General features: G+C 46.8%; 1 protein-coding gene across 3 annotated transcripts in view; it reads right to left on the bottom strand.

The window, feature by feature from the left end:
* The window catches only part of LOC135233183 (DNA repair protein XRCC4-like), a 71,155-nt gene that overhangs the window by 2,378 nt on the left and 46,566 nt on the right, over positions 1-22,211 (bottom strand). For 2 of the 3 annotated variants that reach the window (XM_064296483.1, XM_064296484.1), the window contains exon 7: positions 16,553-16,706. In XM_064296483.1, coding sequence (XP_064152553.1) covers positions 16,553-16,706 — 154 coding nt within the window. The remainder of the gene's footprint in view (positions 1-16,552; positions 16,707-22,211) is intronic. The other variant, XM_064296485.1, reaches the window with a different exon arrangement.

Genomic DNA, 22,211 nt, shown 5'->3' with positions numbered 1-22,211 from the left:
CTCAGTGCTGTGAGTATTTGAGAAGAGTGAATTACTGGTTAGTGTGCACTGACTGTCGATGAATGGCCTTTCCGATGTTGATTTCTCACCCTTTACGTATACTTTACCACAAATTTAGAATGAAATGAGAGCTCAACCCATCTACTTTGGGTAATGCAAACCAGGAGTGGTTCAAATCCTGAAAAGGCCAGTATCAACAGAGCTTGTAATCAAAACAAGGCACGTAACAAGGATTTTTATATTTTTTTATCACCCCGACCCACCTTATGGCTCAAGATGCGCGGCGTCCCGCGAGGCCCGTAAAGGCCCGCACATGCTCGGTACGCCTTCATAAAAACATGCGTAAAAAAATCCCAAGAACCACTCCGAAAACACCCCGGATGAACCTTAATAGCCAGGCCCGATGTTGATTACGCACGGCTGTGAGCTTAAAGTCTCAGAAAAGCATCAGGCAAATGAAGGTCGATCAAAAGCCCCCCGGCACCACTGGGAACTTAATTATTTTAAAAAATTAAAAACTGAAAACCGGGCCCCTTAGGATCCGAACGGACGGTCGTTTGATCGCAGGGCGAAAGAGCACAGTAAACATTGGCCCCACGTCACGCCACTCAAACCAGCGAATCTCATAAAATGTAAGCGCCCTCAATCTCCCGCTTATTGGCAAGGACAGGGGGGATTTACGATTCTCAGAAAGGATTCAAGTTCGCTTCAGCGAGGGAAAACATCGCTGAACGCAAGACATCAGCTTGGAGAGAGAAACCAAACTCAGATTACGGGCAGAAGTCCAAACATTCCCTTCCATAAATACAAATAATGGATTTGCTTCACTGCACGACTAATGATTTTTTGGAAAGCTGTTCATTTATAATATTGTCGTTTTATTTTCTTTGAACTCTTTTTTTTAACCATTCTGCTCCCCTTAACCTATTTTCAAAAAAAATAATATTATCAGACAAACTGCGCTACCTGACAAAGAGAAGTTATAAAGCCACCCTAGTTTGAAAAGCATCAACATTTTGTCACAAAAGTTGTTTTCTTCTAACTGAACTTTCATTGACTTTTTAAAAGATATAATCAGTTATTTAAATTTTTATAACAGATGTTGCAGCACATGGCATGATACATTGCTCAAAGAGCTACATTACCGCATAACTTTAAAAGTTAACGTCTCCTTGACAACTAAACATGAGTGAAAGGTCAAAGCCAAATTGCTATGTGGAGTATGAGCAATCTTCTGGGTGTGAGAATGAAGTATAAGGACGCCGGGTAAGCAATTGATCATCCATTAGCCGTTAGCATTAGCATTGCAGCTGTGAATACCACTACTTCCAAACAAACATCAGCTGGGAAACCTGCTAATGTCCACAGGTCTCAATCCTCACCTCTAATGTGGGAAAATGTCTGGACTCCACCAGAATACCCCCTTGGTTGGCAAAGATTTAGCAGCTCCTTTTCAAACAGATTTAGTCTGATTTTACCCATCATCCCCTAAAGCCAGAGAGCTACAGTCAGACCACCCAGGCCAAGCTCCCGGTTCGACGGAAAGCTAGCGGCTTTAGCTGGCGGCTTTGGGACGGATATTAAACGCGTCTCCGCAGCGATCGCCCTGGGGGCTCGTGGCTGACTCACGCACAGATGCGGCGTTGCTGGCAAAGGGGAGGGCTTGTTTTTCAGGGGTGTTTCTGGATTCCAGAACCGCATTGGTCCCTCTGGTACTGAACCGCCAAAAAGCCAATCAAATGGATTTGCATATCTGCTTAATTTTTTTTTTTTTTTTGCCATTTTCTCCCCAATTTAGTCGTTTTACCAATTCCCCATGTGTATCACAGTCGTGGTCGATGCGCTACCTCTGTTAGTCTTGACAAGCCGGAAGTATCTGCTTAAATTTTAATTCAAATTGAAATCTAACGAAATGGACCTACTCCTGAAAGTTGTGTACATGGTTTGTTGAAACTACTGAGATATAAAAACCGTCAGTGAACTCTGAAAAGGGTAAAGGTCAACCTATACTGAAGAAGGGTAAGGAAAACACACATTTACATAGCTGCATTGATCACTGCTAATATAATTCAATTCAGCAGGGGTTCAGTGTTTTACACATATTGGACAACCTGATTTCCTTGATGAAATTGCTACAGTTAAAACATTAGTCAATTTGGCTTTACTGATGCATCAACCCAACATGATGTCCTTTCTGAATCTCAGTAAATTACTTACACATTCCTGAGTGTGTGATCACCGCCACCTGTGCACACTGATTAATGGCAGTGTTGCTCAGCGTGGTAGTATCCCATAAGACCTCGCTGTCACTTCAGATTGCCTGCCAACACTGCATTTACTTTCCACAGACTGCAAAATGGACTATGACGCATTAACGTTGACACATTGTTTCAGCACATTAGCTAGCACTAATTTATACAACCGAATCTGTCATTTTAGATGAGGGATGCATTTTATATACTTTCATAATAAGCGCTTATAGTTAGAAAAAAAAAAACATTGTTAAGGGGTCACGTAATTGAATATGCAATTTGTATTTATGCCTTTTAGCCATGTAATGGTGAAACAAAGGTACTACTGTTCCCCTGGGGGAGCTACTCATTCAGTGTGTGATTATGAGTGACTGAGTGAATGACTGAGCAAGAGTACATGCATGACTGTGTATGTGTGAATGAGAAAATGAGTGAGTGACTGTGTATGTGTGAATGAGAAAATGAGTGAGTGACTGTATGTGTGAATGAGAAAATGAGTGAGTGACTGTGTATGTGTGAATGAGAAAATGAGTGAGTGACTGTGTATGTGTGAATGAGAAAATGAGTGAGTGACTGTATGTGTGAATGAGAAAATGAGTGAGTGACTGTGTATGTGTGAATGAGAAAATGAGTGAGTGACTGTATGTGTGAATGAGAAAATGAGTGAGTACGTGTATGTGAATGAGTGAGAGTACTGTGTATGTGTGAATGAGTGAGTGACTGTATGAATGAATGAAATGTGAGTGATGTGTGGAATGAGTACAAGTGGACTGAGTAACTGTGTATGTGTGAATGAGTGCCTGTGCATGTGTGAATGAGTGAGTGAGTGACTGTGTATGTGTGAATGAGAAAATGAGTGAGTGACTGTGTATGTGTGAATGAGTGCCTGTGCATGTGTGAATGAGTGAACGAGTGAATGCCTGTGTGCAGTATGTGTGAATGAGTGAGAGAGTCAGCCTGGGACACTCCCGTCTTTTAAGGGCGTTTGAAGGTGTTTGGATGTCTGGGTTAACGGCCCTGCTGCATGCCGTCCTGCAATGCGATCCGGAAGACACAGCAGCAGACAGAAATGCGCGGGCCGTGAGAACCACCCGGCAACTCCGGGAGCTGTCCCACAAGCATCTGCTCCACGCCCCCCCCTACCCTGCACTCCCACATCCTGTGCATCACACGCCTCCATCGCTACCTAAATCAACAGAGTTAAGAAACAGAGTTAAGAAACTCATCAAAGAGTAGATTTTTTTTTGGAAAGATTTTTCTAAATTCTAAGTCAGTGTTCTAGAACTCTATTCGCATTTAATTACCAGTAGTGATTGTTACATACATTCAGTTAAGAACATTCTAATCACATAATCACACCATAAAGGGTTGGGAGGATGGAGCGTGGTTAGCAGCCATAGCCAGTAATCAATAACTGAGAGTGAATTCATGTCTAATTACCCACAGGCCCCTAATGGGAGCATTTCTCACACCAGCCCTGATTGCAGGGACATCTTTCACAGCTGAGGGGTGGAAAGGATGACTGTAAAACAGGGGGAAAATCTAAGTGTGAAAGGATCCTGGTCAGAAGGTGGTGTGAGGAAACTAATGCAGGCACCTGTCACTCATGGTAGAAGAAGCGACCCAACTTATCAGAAGGTCCATTCACCATAGCTGCAAACGTCCTTGCGGCTGATCTTGACAAATATTCTCCTAATGCCACGGCAGCATCTAAAATGAAGCCCTTAAAAAGCACGTCAGAGTAGGTTCCCAGTCTCACAGAAGGAGGGAAATTAACACGTTTATTGTAGCCAGTTTCAAATCTCTCTCATCTGAGAACAAAGTCTTGAATAATAAGAAACAGGTTTTGCGCTGATCGCTAGTCTCTTGTCTCTTACCATAAATAGACTGCATATTGTCTCTTACTATAAACAGTCGAGAACTTTTTCTGGGGAGTAATCATATGCTGGATTTGCTCTTTCTGCGCAAATACAGCGCATCAAAGCGACTAAAGTGAGGAATGCATTTCATATACTTTCATTTTAAGTATTTGCATTGAGTAAAAAAAAAAACCAAACAGGAACCGTTGAGGGGCCGTAACTGGATATATATTACGTATATATGTGCCATTTAGCCATCTAATGGCGAAATAAAGGTACTACTGCTTCTATAAGGCAGCTACTGAGTGAGTAAGTGAGTATGCGAGACTGAACGAATGATTGAGGTTAGTGTATATGTATGTGATATACATGAATGATCCTTCCTGTGAAAATGTGAGGTCTGCTTAGTATCTTTGGAGCTGCAACTCCAGAGAATTAGCCATTTCTCTGCCTCTGAGGTTTAAGAAAAATCACAGATCTTTGTTTTCTAACTTCCTATGAGGGAAGTCTGTAATCATTGTTTCATTTAATGTCTTTGATGTCTGTTAATAAAAAATAAAAAGAATATAAATGAAAATAAAGTACAACCCTCTCAAACAAAACAGAAGCACTTTCTGGAAGTCTGTGGCCTAGACAATATTTTGACTAACAACAAAATATTTGGCTGACAACAAATATTCAAAGAGGGGAAAATACCACCCTCATTACAGCTTTTAATTGCTGTTGGCAATACAATAATGCATTTCCATGATCAACAGTGCATGACACATACTAAACCCAGCTTTTGTATTTGTCACTATACAGTAGTGATGGAAGAATCACAGACACATCATCAAATGAACTTTCTCCATACAGTGAGGTGCCATGGCTGGTTCAAATCAGTAACTCACTGGCAGGGTTCAGCCAAAGCCTACTGAACTTAGAGTTGCTAGAGTTGGTCTTTCTGGGAGATCGTTTCAGTTGGCATAAATACAGTTGACCAGATTATCCAATTTCACACTCAGGGCTTTACTTGCCACCGGGGAATGCTAGATTCTGCCAAGGGCACGTGCTAGCTGCTTCACTGAGAGAAGGCAATGACGCAGTATAGGGCACTATACACCGCACATCTGCTACTAATGGCACTTCCATAGCTGAACTTCTCTGAATGATACACTTTTTAAATGAAGAAATACACTTCTAAGCCAGTGGACCCTTTCCCTCCCTGGTGCATTTATACAGTCAAATGTACTGGAGTTGGCATTTACCATCCACGTTCTGAATGGATCAACATGACATCACTTTTTTTCCAATAAAAATTTTGATTGAAATTCACATGACGCCACACTGACGGTGATTGAACATGACGTTTCTTTTTCTTTTACCCCTGGTAAGTTCCTGTCGCTGTTCCCAAACTTGAATTCAATTCAATTCAATTATTTCGTATTTGTCAACAAGTCTTATATTTCATGCATGTTCTTCAGCGTGCTGACCATGGAAGTTTTTTCTTGTCTAAATGGGTTCTCTTGGGTTGGGTCAAGCTGATGTTAGGTTGGGTCATGATGATATTTTTAGTGCAATGATCCAGCTCACAGTCCGGATTGGATTGTGTGTGCGAGTGCCGATTGGGGGGAGGAGAGCTTTGTGATGGGACGTTGCCTGAGGCTGGTGGGATTTTAGACAGCAGGGTATTCTCTGAGCTACTCAATGCTGACTCTGATCAGACACCTGAGATTAGCCTGTTGTGTGGTGCTCACCATAGTATTACTTCAGTCTAACTTGTTGACCGCACAGCAAGAAGAGGTAAGGGGGGGGGTTAGGGGGTTGTGGCTGCATTAATTATAATTAAGAAGTGTTTCTTAAGTGTGCACCCTCCCAAAGTCACATAAGACAACTGCTGCAATGGAATGTTCCTTCGATTATCACCACCTCTCCGAACAGGGAGAGAAAGAGGAGAAAGAAAAGGCTACAAAAGGACCGCTGAACGGAGGAGTTCAGAGCACGTGGTTGCGTGCGAGGGGGGGGGAGGAGGGAATCCCCATGAGGCTCCTGTGCAGAGCGGCCCGTAATTATGAGACTTTTTAATGAGCCCCGTCCTCAGCGAGACCGCGTCACAGTCATACCGGTCATTAGGCCGCGTGGGTCGGCTTACTCTCCTCCAGAAACCCTGCTGTCACTGGGGTGACATAAAGGGGTGTGGCTGGGCAGGGAGGTACGGCATAGATGGACTCTCCTCTCTCAGTCTCAGAGCTAACAAAGAGGTCTCTGAGACACCCAGGGCCCGAGGTCTTTAAGAAGGGAAACCCTGCAAAGCTCCAGTTTTCAAAGATAGCGCTTAAGCCAAGACACGGCTTGGCTGCTTCTTCCGAATCCATCGAGAGCTTGGCGCTAGTTACACTAGGCCCCCGAAGCTCAGGTACGCCTTGTTGCACATTTCATTTTGTCTGACATTGTGGGCCGTTTAACGGCTGCCATTTTTGCAGGGATTTAGGGAAAGGGATTGGCACAGTCTTCGGAAAACTGGAAAGAACGCGCACAGATGCCTACCGGCTAGCACAAAGAAATAGTTTCAGCGAAAGAATTATGTGATTTCACAGACTATCCGCAGAATTTTGCGGGTAAATGTGTTGCCATTTCTTCTCTTAATTTTTCTCCGAGAGGGGAAAGTAAATGGAATTAAACATAAAAAATGCACCGTTATAAGTGGTCACAGTGTCGGAATAGGTTATCAAAATCACTCATTAAAGAAAAGCCTGCCTGTAGGGTAAAAAAGTCCTGCATTCAGGAAGAAGGGACAAAAATAATGTAGAGGCGGAGTTTAGATAACACTGAACTTGATTGACAGTGTGAAGTGTGCCCATGATCTCTCGTTGTTGCTGTGGAATAAAGAGAAAAAAGGGGAGCAAGGCAGACAGCAGGCATGGGGGTCCTTTCCTCAGGGCGGGGCCTCCAAACTCTGCCTCTTTGCCCCACTCCAGGGTAGGACTTTGAAGACGGTAAGGTATCTACAGGGAAGAGTGGTTAATCCCAAAGAGCACCTTAAACCAAACAAGATGGCAGGATTGGTGGACACAAATGGAAAAGAAGGAAAGCATGAGGGCCTGGAGAACAGTGAATTAGCCCCACCGTGACTGACATCCAGACCCATCCTCCAAGGATTTCAGGGTGTAAACCCCACTTTACTACACATATTAAGTTGACCGTCAAAAGACAATGTCCCCATGACCTTATAATCCATCTGGGGCACCTTCTCTCAGTCTCTGTAATGCAATGGTGATGACAACATTTACAGTTGTTTAATCAAATCTGAGAAAGTGCGTGAAATGCAATGCATTTTCGGAACCTTTAAGGGTTGGAAGGACAGCGAAATGACGCTGGTCATAAGTGCGGCTCTCGGTGCGGAGAATGTCCTTCGAGTTACACAAGGTGCGTGTAAGCCAAAAACCTCAATCGAGGCCAGGGCTCCTCAGCATCCTCTTCATTAATGGCCTCCTGTCGTGTTAAAAAAGGGCCCAGATGCCACTAGGACCTAAAACCAGGCATGGCACCTGTCCCAGATTAGCCACATGTTTGCTACAGGTTTTGTGCCACTCTAGGATCATCTTAAACTGAACTTGCACGCCATCACACCAGAAAGCTAAGATCCCACACAAAGGGAGGCACTTCTGGAAAAAAAATGGAACTGTTTTTATCATGGAAACTTATGTACCGCATATTATAATGCTTCATAACCTTTGACGGCAGTTATAACAACTCCTGCACCGGCTGTGCAGGAAGTACAGTCGGAATCAATGACTGCTGGACTATGGTCTAGCAGGAAGTGTTTTAGAGGGCACCTAGCCACCTCAAAAACCAACGGAGGAGGTTTCATCAATGACACATGCAAAAAGCCTAAATATACAACTGCCCGGGCCACCTTTGGAGGAATAATTGGTCCAGACCTTTCCGTGTTCAGCTTGTAGAGTGCCAGCTGACCTGGACAGCGGAAAAGACCAGACAGCTCACAAGAAGCCCGCTGGTCAATAATAGGTGATGCCTCGCCCCGAGACTCATCCCGGAGTCCTCTTGATGTCCGGAGGGTTCCCCAGAGCATTGTCCCCTACCCTGCCCACATCCCCCAGGGACACTCTCTGCGGTTATAAGGCGACCACAACAGAAACATCACATAAGACGGGGAAACAAATAACCAAGGCCTTCAAACGCCCTGTGATTTACCGTTAGGCTCAGCCATCTGGAAAGTGAACGTTTAAAGCAATTGCCTCAGTGTTTTGAAACATTCTTAAGTGACTCTTTTTTTTTCCTGGCATAATTGTATGAGCGCCGAAGGTGGACTGATCCCTCTTGCACACCATTCTACTGGCAGCATACACAGAGCCCAGTCTAATCTGTAATCTTCAGCTCTGATCTGTACCAGAACTCAGCAGCATAAGAAAAACATTCTGTCAAGATCAACTATGAATACTGACAATGTGAGAGGCATTAGAATAGATCTACAATAGCAGAGGTGGGGGGGAGAGAGAGAGAGAGAGAGAGAGAAAATTCACTCTTTTCATTCAGATATAAGGGCAAAAAATAATATAAATACTAGTATATAATACATAAGAAAGAAAATTTTGTTCCTGAAGAACAAGTAATACTATAAATGCACATGAACAGTGGACACTGGAGCAAATCCAGTGCAGTTCTAATACCTTTAAGCCAGAGGTTTAAACCAGAGGTTTAAAGCCAGAAAAGCTATCATATCTAGCGTTGACAGAACACAACCCCTGCTACCATCTGTGGTCTATCATTTTTTGCTTTATTTGATGGCAGCAGAGGCTGAGTCAGATGTTGGTTTTAGTCATTTTCCTCCCGGGTAACGGGATTGTTCTGATTATCCTCTCAGCGCAAGGGTGGGAACATTCTGGAAGAAGCGTTCTCTGATTGAGCCGTCATCGCTAAAGGTTATTACCATTTACTTCTGGCTCAAGCATCGCTATCTGGGAGAAGATACGACATAACTCAGGTGAGCAGTCATTTTAGTTGACAATTGGAAAGCCTGTACACCAGTTTGTAGTTAATAAGAGGGGTTTTGGGCGAGGTGGGGGCTGGGGGTGGGAGGGAGGGAGCACTGGAGTGGTGGAGAGGGACAGAAGAGGTCAGGAAGCCTCCCTGCTGAGTTGGGTAAGCAGGGGCGCCAAGAGGGATTTTGGGCCCAATGAGAAGATCTCACGTTGGGCATCACCTCCCCAGAAATCCTGTTCTAATATTTTTGAGGTCCCCCCCCCCCCCATTATGGTAATCCCGTACAGTGATACCCTCTCTATTTGTGTACTTCCACAATATCAAGCAGCTCTGACTGAAACATGGCATGACCAACAGTGAACTCCACCCCCCCCTTCAGTAATGGTCAATAAAGCTAGTTGAGAGAGGAGAGCCACCACTCAATTATAAAGGACGTCCTCCTCCACTTTAACCACTCAGGACTAACGTGGTAGGCCCCAGGTAACCCGTCCTTACCCTGCTAATGCCAATGCAGATAGGTACAAATGCTTTGACTGTGTCTTCTGTTCCCATGGCTCTTCCCTTGTTTTTCTTTGTTTTGATTTTATAGGGAAGAAAGGAATGTTTTTAAAGATCTCACAATCAAGTCTTAAAAATTCTAAAGTGTGGTAATTCTATTACAAACATATTTTTCAGTGTATTAACTGCAAAAGACCTGAAAACGTAGTTTGACTCCAAAAGAAAAACATGTTTCCAAGGTGATAAAACGCAATAATAATTTCCCAATAGTCCGCCGATTATAAAGGAATAATAAATAAAAAAATCTGTTTCAAAGTCTGCTTCCTACCTCGCAATAAAATGATCTATTAATCTGTCAGGCTATTATAACTCCCCTCACAATACGGCGGGAATAAAAAGAAAAACAGACGCAAAACCCTTTCATCAACGTAAACTTGGTGCCGTTTCAAGAATCTTGTCAATTCTAATGCATTAAAGTGAAACGGGGAATACGCTTCTTTAATCAATGGATTCAGTTCTCTGTCGTGAAGGCCAGCGGCATTAGGAGTAATCATAAGAAAACCAAAACCGCAAACAATTCGCCCTCAACGCCAACAGTCCTTCCTCATTATTAATGCCCAGCCAACTTAAGAAGCCGAGCGGACGGATCACTCAGGAAGTTTCTCTAGGGACGTATCTTCAGGTTGGGGTGGGACGCAAGAAAATGTCAATTTGTGGGGTCCAAAGTTTTTGTGCAATGAAGACAAAGTCAAAGACGTGGAATCGTAGTACCAGGAAGAAGAACGGTCAAATTTTTCGCAGAAATGTCACTGGTCCGCATTTAAGCGAAGAACGCTGATAACCAAGTGATGTGACATTTCATTTAGAGCTTGTATCAAATTTGTTGGTGTGTGTTAACTCTTGGATATTGTAACTTGGCTGCTGTTACAGATCTGGAGATAGTGGCAGTTTCAATTTATTACTGAGATTATTGAAAGAATATGAATATATTAATCAAAATATTTTAAATTTACCAGATTAGAGTGTCATTGAGCCCAAGGTTGGTGATCACATACACATGAACGCATGCACACACCCACACACACGTTGGGGGAGGTGCTCATACAACCAGCCAGAGTATGAGAGAATCGCCAGCTTTACTGGGGCAGCTCAGTTTCCATAAATAACTGAAAACGAGACTGATTGAGATGAAATTCCTGATATTCGGAGCTCTCCAGCCTCGGGGCGAGAGGCCTGGGATTACAGCGACCCCACTGACTGATGTTTCAGGAAACACATGAACCCCCATGTACAGGGCCCAGCACACCATCATTTATCCCTTTCACTTCCCTGTCAGCTGGACCCGAACAGACTACTCACTTGCAGTTTCCAGAAAATGAACCAAAAACATGGTGAAGCTGCCCGTGCAGCCAATAACATTTGGTGCATGAAACAAAGGAATCTACAGGGACGGCGTTCTGCCATTTTATCTTTGGAAGGGCTACTGGCTTGAGGCAGCTGGGACCACAACTTCTGCAATCTCAACTCCCTCCTGCTCGCTCTATTCCTCCATATTCCTCCCTGTCCTCCGCCTGCATCCTTTCTTCCTTTCATTCCTCACAATGGATCTTGCCCTCCCTACTTCTGTCCACACGGGCCGACCTCTGCTGCCGTCTATCTTGAACGGAGTCCGAGAACACGCAGAACCGCCGGGCGTTCCGTGCGGTGCGGTCACTCCTCCTACCTGCGACGGCAGACGAGTGTGAGATTCCAGAGGAAAGTAGACCAGGCCAGACTGGGGGGGGGGGGGGGGAGTGGAATAACACAGGTCTGAGGCAGACGACAGTCACTATGATCACAGACGTCCTAAATGAGGGGCACGAAGTTGCCACCCATGGATCAACCTTACACGAGAAAGCTGGTGACCCACCAGAGGAAAATAAGACGTGTCAGGCCTCTGCTGATGGCGAGCCGCCCCTCCCTGAAATTAGCTGCTGGTCAGGGGACAGAGGGAGGGGGACTTATAAGAAGGGCCAAGTCTGGCTTGTGAGACTCTGTTTAGGGTTCCACAAATGCCGTTCCCATGGAGACGTTCACTGCAGATGCACCCGCACCACTGTCTCCAGCAGCAGGGCTTTGGCTGGTTGGTGGGTGGAGTGTCGTGAAAGAGGGTGGGGCAGGGTTTTTGCTCGGAGGCGGGCTGGGCATTTTTATTCAAGCGATGGGCGAATAAAAATTCCCAGCCCCACCCCCCTAGCACTGACTTCAACTGACTCCCACTCACGCTGAAACACATCCTGCTGCGGGCTTGTTTTATGTTTTCAAGGCAGTCAGTGTGACTGTCCCTGGCTTAGTCCATCAGAGGGGTTAGAGAAGGACTGCCAGCTTGGCCCACGGCGGAGGTGTTTGGGTTCACAGCCCATACAGCAGGCTCAGAGCGGCCATCTTATCTCAGCTTCTCACAGCTGCTTAAGGTCTGCGGCGATGGCATCTACCTGCGAGCCAATCATGGCAAACCGGCGCGTCACCTGTTCGCTCTCCCATAGCAGGGAGTGACTGCCACGGTGTCGACAGCACAGGGAGGCAGAAGGCACCTGATTGGCTGGGGTCGCCCTGGCGAGAGAGGTCACGTGAGGACACACCCTGAGGGCTGTACTCAAAGTGAAGCCCCATTAGCCTCATTGTCCTGCTAAAGAATAGATCTTTAGAGGTGTGGGTCTGATGGGTAGGTGATAACAGTGGAAAGGGGGGGGGGGGGATGGGGGTTTACCCTTAGGTCCGAGGCCCCCCGTTTGTAGCTGAGGGTCTCAGAGGAATGCAACCTCCTCAGGTCGGAGGGGCAGGGGGGCAGCATGGCTCTGTTCTTACACCTGCCCATAGTATGATGCCCTCTGTGCCATGTCACCTAGAGGAATTTAATCAAGATCCACATACCGAACCCACGGTGAACCCCGTCAAGCTAAGTGTCCCATTGAAGAACAAACGGGGGTTTGGAAGGGGGTCACCTTTGGGTCTAAGGCACAGGTGTCAAACTCCAATCCTGGAAGGTCACGATATCAGCTGGTTTTTCAGGGTGTTCTCGGCACAAGTGTTTCATTTAAGTCATTGATTTGCCAAGGAATCCACACACGATGTTCTCAAGGCCTTAACTGGCAGCTGATTGAAAGGGAACCACAAAAACTCACAGACACTGCAGCACCCTTGGGATTCAGCTGTCTTCCTGTTAAATGTAACAGGGTCACATGAAGTCCTCTTTTCACTGGGGGACAGCGTGGCTACGGTCTCACACCTAATCAACAGACACTTCACAGTCCCACACTGTGCTGTTTAAAGGATTTTAATAAAGTCCCACACTGCAGCCCCCCCCCCCCCCCCCAAAAAAAAAAAAACTGGAAATGGAACAGGCTGGATGGCACAGCAAGAAGAGTTTTTGCAGGGAGTTTAGTTTCTTTTTCCTCCCGTTGTCTTTCTTCCGAGTGTGAGCTTTTGTTAATAAATAGTCTGATAGCGTTTATTTACCCTAGCAACAGAGAGCAGATCTGATAGGCGGGCTTCTCACTTCTAACACTGCAGGACCGTGGAGGTGAAGGGAGGGATGGGGGGTTGAAAGAGATGGTTAAGCGCATCATTACACACTGGCACAACACTGGGACGAAGGAACACCTGTTTTAAATTTAGTATGTAACAAATCTATGGGAAAAGCATGCTACACTCCAATGCCCCCCCCCCCCCACCCCCAACTCCTTAAATTAGTACTTAAATTTAATGAGGCCCCAAAGGGATTTCCCATTCAAACAAACTACAGATCAAAAAACAGAAATGTTCTCTGACCACAAATTAACAGTAAAATAAGCAAGAAGCGGATATTATAATTGCTTATGGCATTTATCGCCGCTAGTTCATGAAGAAGATAAATGATTGTTAGACCACTATATGTATATATATAATTATATATATATATATATATATATATATATATATATATATATATGCCTGTTCACTTAAACATTATATTTACTGAGGCTTCAAATAAAAACCTACTTTATAGGCCAAGTTAAACAGGATTATGTTAAGTATGCACTTATTGTACGTCGCTTTGGATAAAATCGTCTGCCAAATAAACGTGCTGTAATGTAAATTAGGTTTGCTATGATCTGTGCGCCATATTTATGTCAGTTTATGTCAGTCATGAACAAAGTCTTGTTTTATGGCCAGGTTTCAGCAGTCGTGATGAAACTGTGGTTTGGTGAAACTTCCAACTGTCAAGAGCCATTCAGGTCTACGAATGGCTCTAAAACAAGCAATGCTAAACGTTCTGAAATCATTATTAGCTGCAGAGATGTTCTGGGTTCCCATAAACAGTAAAAACGATATCCAAAAAACTTGCGTATCAAAAGCCAATGATACACAAAAATGAAAAACAGACAGTTCGCAGTTTATATGGTGGCCGCTCTCCATCTTTGGGGAAAAATCTTGAGTTTCGGGTGGGGTCCACTGGTCACGTCCCCGCTGATCACTCACTGGCTGCGGGAACCCGTGCCAACTCCACCCAGCGCTGTCTGGGCCAATCGCACGTGGCCGTGTCTCAGGACCGAACAACGCACCACACAGCGAGGCTCGCACGAAAGTAGGAGACTCCGGACTGCTGAAGACTCGAACCCACGTCCTCTGACAGCCCTCAGAACGCACCGCGAAAAGGGCTGTGCGTTTCCCCCAAAATCCCAGCAGTTACCCAGGAGTTACCGCAAAATCCACACAGTTGCTGCAGAGTTACCCCAAAAATCCATGCAGTTACCCCAGGGTTTACCCCACAACTCCTACAGTTACCTAACTTAGAGTTACCCCAAATCAATGACGTAACAGCGGGTACCCCAAAATCCACACCGTTACCACAGTGTTCACCCCAAGTCCATTCGGGGTGACTCTGTTTGCCGTCCCCGATTTGCCTCACAAACGTAAAGGCTCCTAGCGCAGGGTCAAAGGGCACGCGATGACGTGCGCTAACCTCGCCAGGACGTGCGAACGTAGCGGTGATGAACGGGCGCCGTCTGAGCGTAAGGCTGACGGAGGTGCCGGCGAAGGTGCCGTTTCGCCCTCCTCTCAGCGGGAGGGCCGACCGGGCAGAGCAGGGCAGGGGAGAGAGGAACAGGGGTCCTGGCGCGCCCGTCAGGAGTGAAGTAAACCTTGCGAATTGCTTCCATGCTTTTGGCTCCCGCGTCCCAGCCGCCCTCTCCAAGTCCCTCGTCCGAACACGCTCCGCAAGAGACGCCGCGAGGGAGGCAAGTCGCCGTCGCAGGCCGACCGCAAGAAACGCGCTCGTCCGCGTTCGTCACGACCGTACGCGGCTCGAGGAACTTATGAGAGAGACAGACAGACGGATACATAAAGAGACAGACAGACAGACAGACAGACAGACAGACAGACAGATAGACAGATAGACAGATAGACAGATAGACAGATAGACAGATAGACAGATAGATAGATAGATAGATAGATGGATAGATAGGATAGATAGATAGATTTGCCTCAGGCTATCACACTTTGTCTTCGTAGGTGAAGGGTCACTGGCCAGCAGTAACCCGCAGATCAGGAGAGGCTGTTGTAGCACAATAAACAGATGAGCTTTAGCAGCACACTGAGCATAAAGGGCGAAACGGATCCATGGCTCTTTTCCTGGAATACATTATACAACAGCTTCATCTGCAGTCAGTTTTATTTTCCTTCAGAGGGAGAGTTTCTGGCCGAGCGACTGGCTGGGGATGAACTAGCCCCCGATTTCCAGGCCAAACAACGGCGCTGTTAGTTCTGAGAAATGAGAGGGCCGGCAAAAAATCGAGTTATCTGGAGAGCGGGAGGGTGGCATGGACAATCTGATGGTGCAAATGAGTGAACAGCAGAAGCTAGTAAACATCGTCCATCGACGCGTGGGCGGACGTGCCGCGAGCTACCCGTCCGTGACATCATCACGAGACGCGACTTGTGAAAAAAGGAAGTGATAAGAGCGAAGCACACAGATTTGTATTCTATGTACTGTACACCTCCACTATTTTGGAGAAACCCCCCCACTACAGCTCTGTGTCCTTGGATAGCGGGAGAAACTCAAATGAAGTTTATTTTGTAAGAAACGCAAATAAACCGCAGTCAGAGCCAGGTTCGAACCCAGGGCCCCAGCCACGTGAGGCCAATGCTGTAAACATTTCACTGAAATACCCTTAGAGGCTCTTTACAATTGGACAAGAAGCGAGATGAGTCAGTACACCAAGTGGAACTCACTTAACAAACAAATCGATCTGTTCCAATTAAGTGAATCGTGTACGAGTTAGTCTCCCGTGTAATAACAGTTTCTTTTCTCAAGAGATGTAAAAACAGCGCTGCCAGAAGAGATCAATTTCAAAATACACGCGTCTGGAAAAAAAAGTCCGTTCATGACGAGGTGTGGTGGAAACTGTGACACTCATACAGGGTGTGGCGTTACCCAAAAAGGTAAATTAACTGATAAAATCAGTAATTCAAGATCATTGAAGTAGCCATTCAAAGAAAGGCCTCTGAAGTCTGTCTGACCCCAAAACAAACATGAAAAACGTATGAAGAAACCAAACCACGGTTTGACGCACATGGAACCCATCAAATCGAGGCCACCAAAATGTCTCCATAACAGCTTTCCTAACCTTCAGTCTCCTCGAATCAACTGTGAGTGCACGTAAGTTTCCGACAGCCCGTGAGTGGCTCGACTCTAACTCATTTCCTGTTTCCTTGTCGTGCCTTGACAGTCAGCGATTCACAACCAACTTTGATGTTCACCTCGATCAAAAAGGCCGGAGCACACACGAGCTCAACACATGACAGAGCTGACTGAAGCAGGAACATATTTCCAGAAACCAAATCTGCTTCCTCATTAACTCTCACCCATGTTTGCGTTTTCAGCAGATTACATATAAATATGATGATCGATGATGGCGACTATGATGGAAGACCACCCACTCTGCAGCCCACCTTCCAGTCTGCCGCGGGTCCCAGGAACCCTTCGTGACCTCCGACCCCAGTTCGCGGAGATGGCGCCAGCGACGCTTGCGGCTGGGAGCCACGTCGGGGATGTCGCTCAGGTCGACGTCCATGGAGCATGGGCTGGTCACGTCTAAAGAGGGGACACACAACTTAAGCGCTAAGCTGACTGATTCTTAACTCCAAAGATCTCAAACTCCAACCTGGGAGGTCAGAAATCAGCAGGTATCTGTCTTTAATTTGGTAGGCATGTCGACTCTTCAGCCAATCAATCGCTAAAATACAATGGAACTGAAGCACCCCGAACCCCAGCACTGAGGTATCCAGGACAGGAGTTTGAGTTCTCTGCACGCTCCCTCTAACCTAGAGGAGTCCAAATTGTACGCAAAAAAGGCCAACATGGGCACAGCTTTTTATTTTAGCCCAGCACTAAAACATTTGATTTTACTAATCAACTAATCACGGTCTTCATTCAAGACCTTGATGAGTAGAATCAGGTGTCTTAGTGCTGGGCTCTAACAAAAACCTGTTCTAACCTATGGGTCTGCAATATGGAAACAGCAGGTCATTGCAGAACTGTGATGTAGCAGTTTGGGATGTTAACTTCAACCAAAAGGTTGTATGTTTGAAGCCCAGCGATGCAGTAAACATCCAGCTGTATTATGGTATGTAAAGTGTGAGCATGTACTGCAGAACTCTGTGTAGAACACGGACCGTTAATTTTATAATGACAATATACCCCCAACACATGTAACTTGACACCCTCCCTTGAGAAAGCCACAAAAGTGGAATATGCAATATCCTATTACGCTGTGTGTAACTGAAACCATGCAGACTGCACACTTTGAGGCGATTCTCACAAGGCTAACTGGTAGAGACTCAGGCTCAGTGTTTTGGTAAAAAAAAAAGGCGAAACTTCAACGCGTCGAAACCAGCTGGTAACGACACATCTTCCTGGATCGCACAGGGACCCCTAAAGCGGGCGTCCAAATCTGTGCCTATTATCACCACCCTAAAACATGTAGTCCAGATTTCGAAGACAAGAAGGGGATCAAGAGAATGACATCGAAGATATGTTCACATGCAGCAGCCTGTTCTCAATTTGCACAATTGAGAACAGGCTTCGGCATTGTAGCGGTTTTGGCCCAAGCAAGCTCTCACTCAACACAGTCACAGCACTGGCAAGCTCTTGCTGACAGATGTACAGAATAAGAGCATTATAACGGGGTTTTATGCACTGGAAAGGACCGGTCCTGAGTGTATTGCCAGAAAAAGGTATCGAGGGGGAGCACGATGTGAACAGAAAATGCAAATTTCACTGACCTGGGACTGAATTTCAAACATGGCTGCCCTGGGTGCATTCTGAAAATTCCCACACTAGAATGATACATGCAATACCCGAGAGAACCTTACGATACGCGCAACACCCAAAAGAACATTTAGATCCTTCTGGAAGTTCTGATCTTACTCAATTTCAGCGTGACAACTCCCATACTCGAATACTTTCAACCGCACAGAACGCTGTGAGCCAGGACACAAAGCTTGACTTTGTCCTGATCTTAACACTGAGCAGCGCTAATCTTTGGCAGTCCTCATTCAGCCATGCCCCTTGAGCAAGCGTGTGTGTGTGTGTCCATGAGTGTGTGTGTGTGTGCAAGCACGCGTGTATATGTGTGTCTGTGGTGTGTGTGTGTGCGTGTGCACGCCCCTCTGATCCCTTGGTAGTCATTCATCTACAAGGAAGTTGGAGAAGCTTAAGGAGGGAGACCCCAGATAACTTTGAGGGCTTGAGATCTATAAAAGGAGGGCAAATAAATCTGTGCAGACACACACACACACATACACACATACATGCACACGCACACGCACGCAGGCAGGCAGGCAGGCACGTACACACACACACACCAGCCCCTCTGAGCTCACCTCACATCAGACTGCATTTAGAGTCCAGGTGCTGCAGCTGAAGACACAGACAGATCTAAAACCCTCGGAGCTGTCGGTGGTGCTGATCTGCGTAACAGCAGGGTCGCGTGCTGATCTAATCTGCCCCACCCCCCCCCCCCCCCCCCCCTCACCTGCTCTCCGACTGACCAGACCCAAAGCATCAGCCTGCAGCCAGAGGCACCATGGAATGCAGATAGGGAAAATATCTTATATTTACATTCATATTACATTCATACAGCATTTAGCAGAGCTACTTACACAATTGTATTTATTTATACATGGAACTCACTTAAACAGACATTTAACCCTTTAAGAAGTAAGATCACAAATGTGCGATTAGAATGCTCTAAACTGAACATTCTAAATTCTGATGTTATAATCAGTACTGGTAATTGAAAGCAATGGGGTTCTAGAACAGTGACTTTGAAAAAAAACATTCCAAAAATGTTAAAGGTTAATGAAGCAACTCAGGTACTCTGCTCAACTGTCCGATGGTAATGCGACTTTTGGGATTTGAGCCAGCAACCTCTATGTAACATATGGTCATTTCCACTGCACTATACTACCCATAAGTGTATTCCAGACCCTCTGTGAGACAGTGAGGCCTAATGTCTTCCAACTGCTTGCACTGCCTGCCTCCCACAATCTAACAGCATCCAGATCAAATGCATTTCCTATTTCCAATGCTAAACTTATGTTGGCACTCCTTTCCTGTGAGAAACATCTGGCCTGGGTCCATGTTCAACTCATCTGGCTTGCCTCCCTTTAACAAAGAAAGAAAACAAATAATCCTGTATGTGTGCGTGTGTGCAAGTGTGTGTGTGTGCGTGTAGGCGTGTGTAGGGGAAAGGGGGGGGGGGGGGTAAGGCTGAATTAAAGGGCAGGGACCAGTCTGGTGTTTAAGGGACTCCCCCGTCCTAGAACTGCACATAATGGAGGCAACGGTGCTCTTAAAAAAAAAACAAAAAAAACATGACCTCACCTTACTACCCACCTCCTAATACTTGACCCGGCCCTTTAAACCTCTTTCATGACGTTCGCCCGAAGGACCGGCAGTTTTCACTGTTAGTCCACCAGACCCCTCCCTTAGCAAGTGACTTCAGTGTAGGCCACTGGCTGTTGTTATGGCGACTGTGTCATTGGCGGGGGCTTTCTAAAAGGACAACCTGAAGAAGACTGCAGACTTTAGGGAAGCCTTCCGTCCAGGCCTCTTCCCAGACCGGACCAATCCCTGTTCATTTTTACAGAGCGGTGTGGATACAAGCTTTAAGCCTCGCTCACTGTCAGTGTCCACATACTGTATTTCCCCCCATGGAGCATGTGATCACTGTAACAACCTACTTATGAATGGCACTATTCAAAATAAAGTTAGATTGATTGATTGCAGGAGAGTTTGATGGACAGACAGACAGTCAGACAGAGACAGAAGGGTATGTGGCTAATGCTCCTCTCCTTGCTCAGAGCGATGTGAGTGCAGACAGGCGGAACAGACACACGGGGGGGGCAAGCTCGCATACAACCCTCTACAGAGCCCTCTCTGGATGGGAGGGGAGGGGCGTTTATTCCAGCTGTGCGAAAAATAAGGGCACGGTCCACTGCACCCCCACCCCCACCCCCCCCCACCCCCCCCCCTCCCCTCCTCCCCTTCCCACAGCTCCCCTCCTCCCTTCTCCTCTCCACCCTGCCCAGGGCTGAAATCCCCGCGAACACAGAAAGCAAGGCTCTGTTTCACAGCAACAAACAACTGTTCCGTGGGGCGCTTTTAAAAAACAAACGGGGTCCCGGTGGCTGACCCTTCTTCAGCGCAGCAGGTTTGGCGTTCACGTGTCTGACGCACAGCGCCCGCGCGGCGGACGCCAGAAACATCTGCCTGCGCACCGCGGAAAGGGCAGGGGGCAGGGGCGGAGTATCCCCGAAAACAACTGACGTCACGTCTCAGGAATATTGGCGCAATCGGTTCGGTTTGCTCCGCGCCGAGCTTGGTTGGGGGGAGGGGGGGGGGTTTTGGGGGGGCTTGGCGGGGTTGGTGGGGACACCGCGCCGACCGACGGCAGTCGCTGGCAGGCGGGGCTGTCCGCTGTGGGCGTAGACAAACCGCCGTGTACGCCCCGGCCCGCCGCACCTCTCCGACCGCGTAGACCGGCTGGCTGAGCCGAAGGGCCGTCGAGCGAGGCTGAGCGCCGTGAACTCGGAAATGAGCGTCTGGGCGATACCGATCGCGCGGCTTGGCCGCGAAAACTCGACGCGGCGGTGATCGCCGCCGCGAGATTTCCCTTTGGCGAATGACGGCCCCTTTCCGGCATGCGCAGCTGGGAACCTCCTCCCACGCGCAACAACAACATAAACAGCTGCTCGCGTCGCTAAAATCGCTGTCTGCACGCGCTCGCCCGGTTTGACTTCCCCGGCGCCCGCGGGGATGGGAATCCCCCGCTTAAATCCAGATCGAAGACTGACCCGCTCAGGGTGTGCGATCTTATCCGAAAAGGACCCGGTGGCTGACCCGGTGCAGGTGCAAGCTTCTGGTTTAGCCCGGCGCTACGACGCCAGATTCCACTCAATCGAGGCCTTGACTGAAGATCATGGATAATTAATCCGCTGAAGCAGGTGTCGTAGCCCTAGGCTAAACATAAAAGTGTTCATTTTCAGATAAGACTGGATGCCGCTGCACGTACGCCAAGGTTTGTTTAAATACTGCACCCTATAGATCCCATAGGAGACTCCCACACACACACACACAGATGGAGAAGGTGGTGTCTAGACAGTAGGACACAGTCTATTAACAAGCTTACGTGTCACAGTCATCAGTCCAAATAAGACTGAACATAATAAACATCATGTGATCTAATTACGCATAGCAGACCTTCAGCGACTTACACAAATTTTTTTTCGGTTAGTACCTGCCAGGTACAAAGGCGTGTCTACCGTTAACCTACACCTTGGTTACGTCTAATTCCTTACCACTTACACTCGTCTAGTGCAGGCTGATTAACACCCCAAGTCCAGTTAAAAACACACACGCGTGGCTAACGATCGGCAGCTCTGACTCATGGCCAAGGCGGCGAAGGAACAGGGGAAAACCCCAAAGTCTCACCTGTCAGTCATCGGTCACAGTCCTGCTACAATGAGCAAAAGGGAGAGGCACACATGTATATATCATACTGTAATTTAATAAAATAATACATTTATTTACGTTCAATGTATTTGTTTTTGTTCTACAGCATCTGTACTTATTTGGTACTGTACTCATTGCTGTTACTGCTGCAGTAATTCAAATAAGTATGAAAAGCATTTGAAAGGCTTAGTCCAAGTGAATAAACTATTCTCATTAGTGCAAAGCCATCACCTGGACGCATATTCTAGTGCATGTCCTCTCAATGCGCGCGCATCTTGTGAAAGAGTGAGTGTGCATATGAAGGTGGACAGAGCGGGGATCCCATGCAGGGATTCAGCCTGAGGGCCGTTGCACTGCAGGGTCTGGAGCAGAAAGAGAGGGGATCCGATGGCTCCCACGTTATCACTCCACGATGCGAGCGAATCGTGAGCCACCAGGGCCTGCGCACTGTCTGATGTCACAGCGGCGCTTTTACGTAACTGCGTCCAAATGAAATCATTTTTTAAAAACGAGAAAAAAGAAAAATCTCCCACGGAGGTTTTTTTCCTGGAGAGTCACTGCAGCACGCTCTGGCCGCCAGCG

The sequence above is a fragment of the Anguilla rostrata genome, chromosome 10 (genome assembly GCF_018555375.3).
Source record: "Anguilla rostrata isolate EN2019 chromosome 10, ASM1855537v3, whole genome shotgun sequence".
NCBI lineage: Eukaryota > Metazoa > Chordata > Actinopteri > Anguilliformes > Anguillidae > Anguilla > Anguilla rostrata.
Note: the sequence above shows the minus strand (reverse complement) of the source record. Positions and strands in the feature narration are given on the sequence as shown.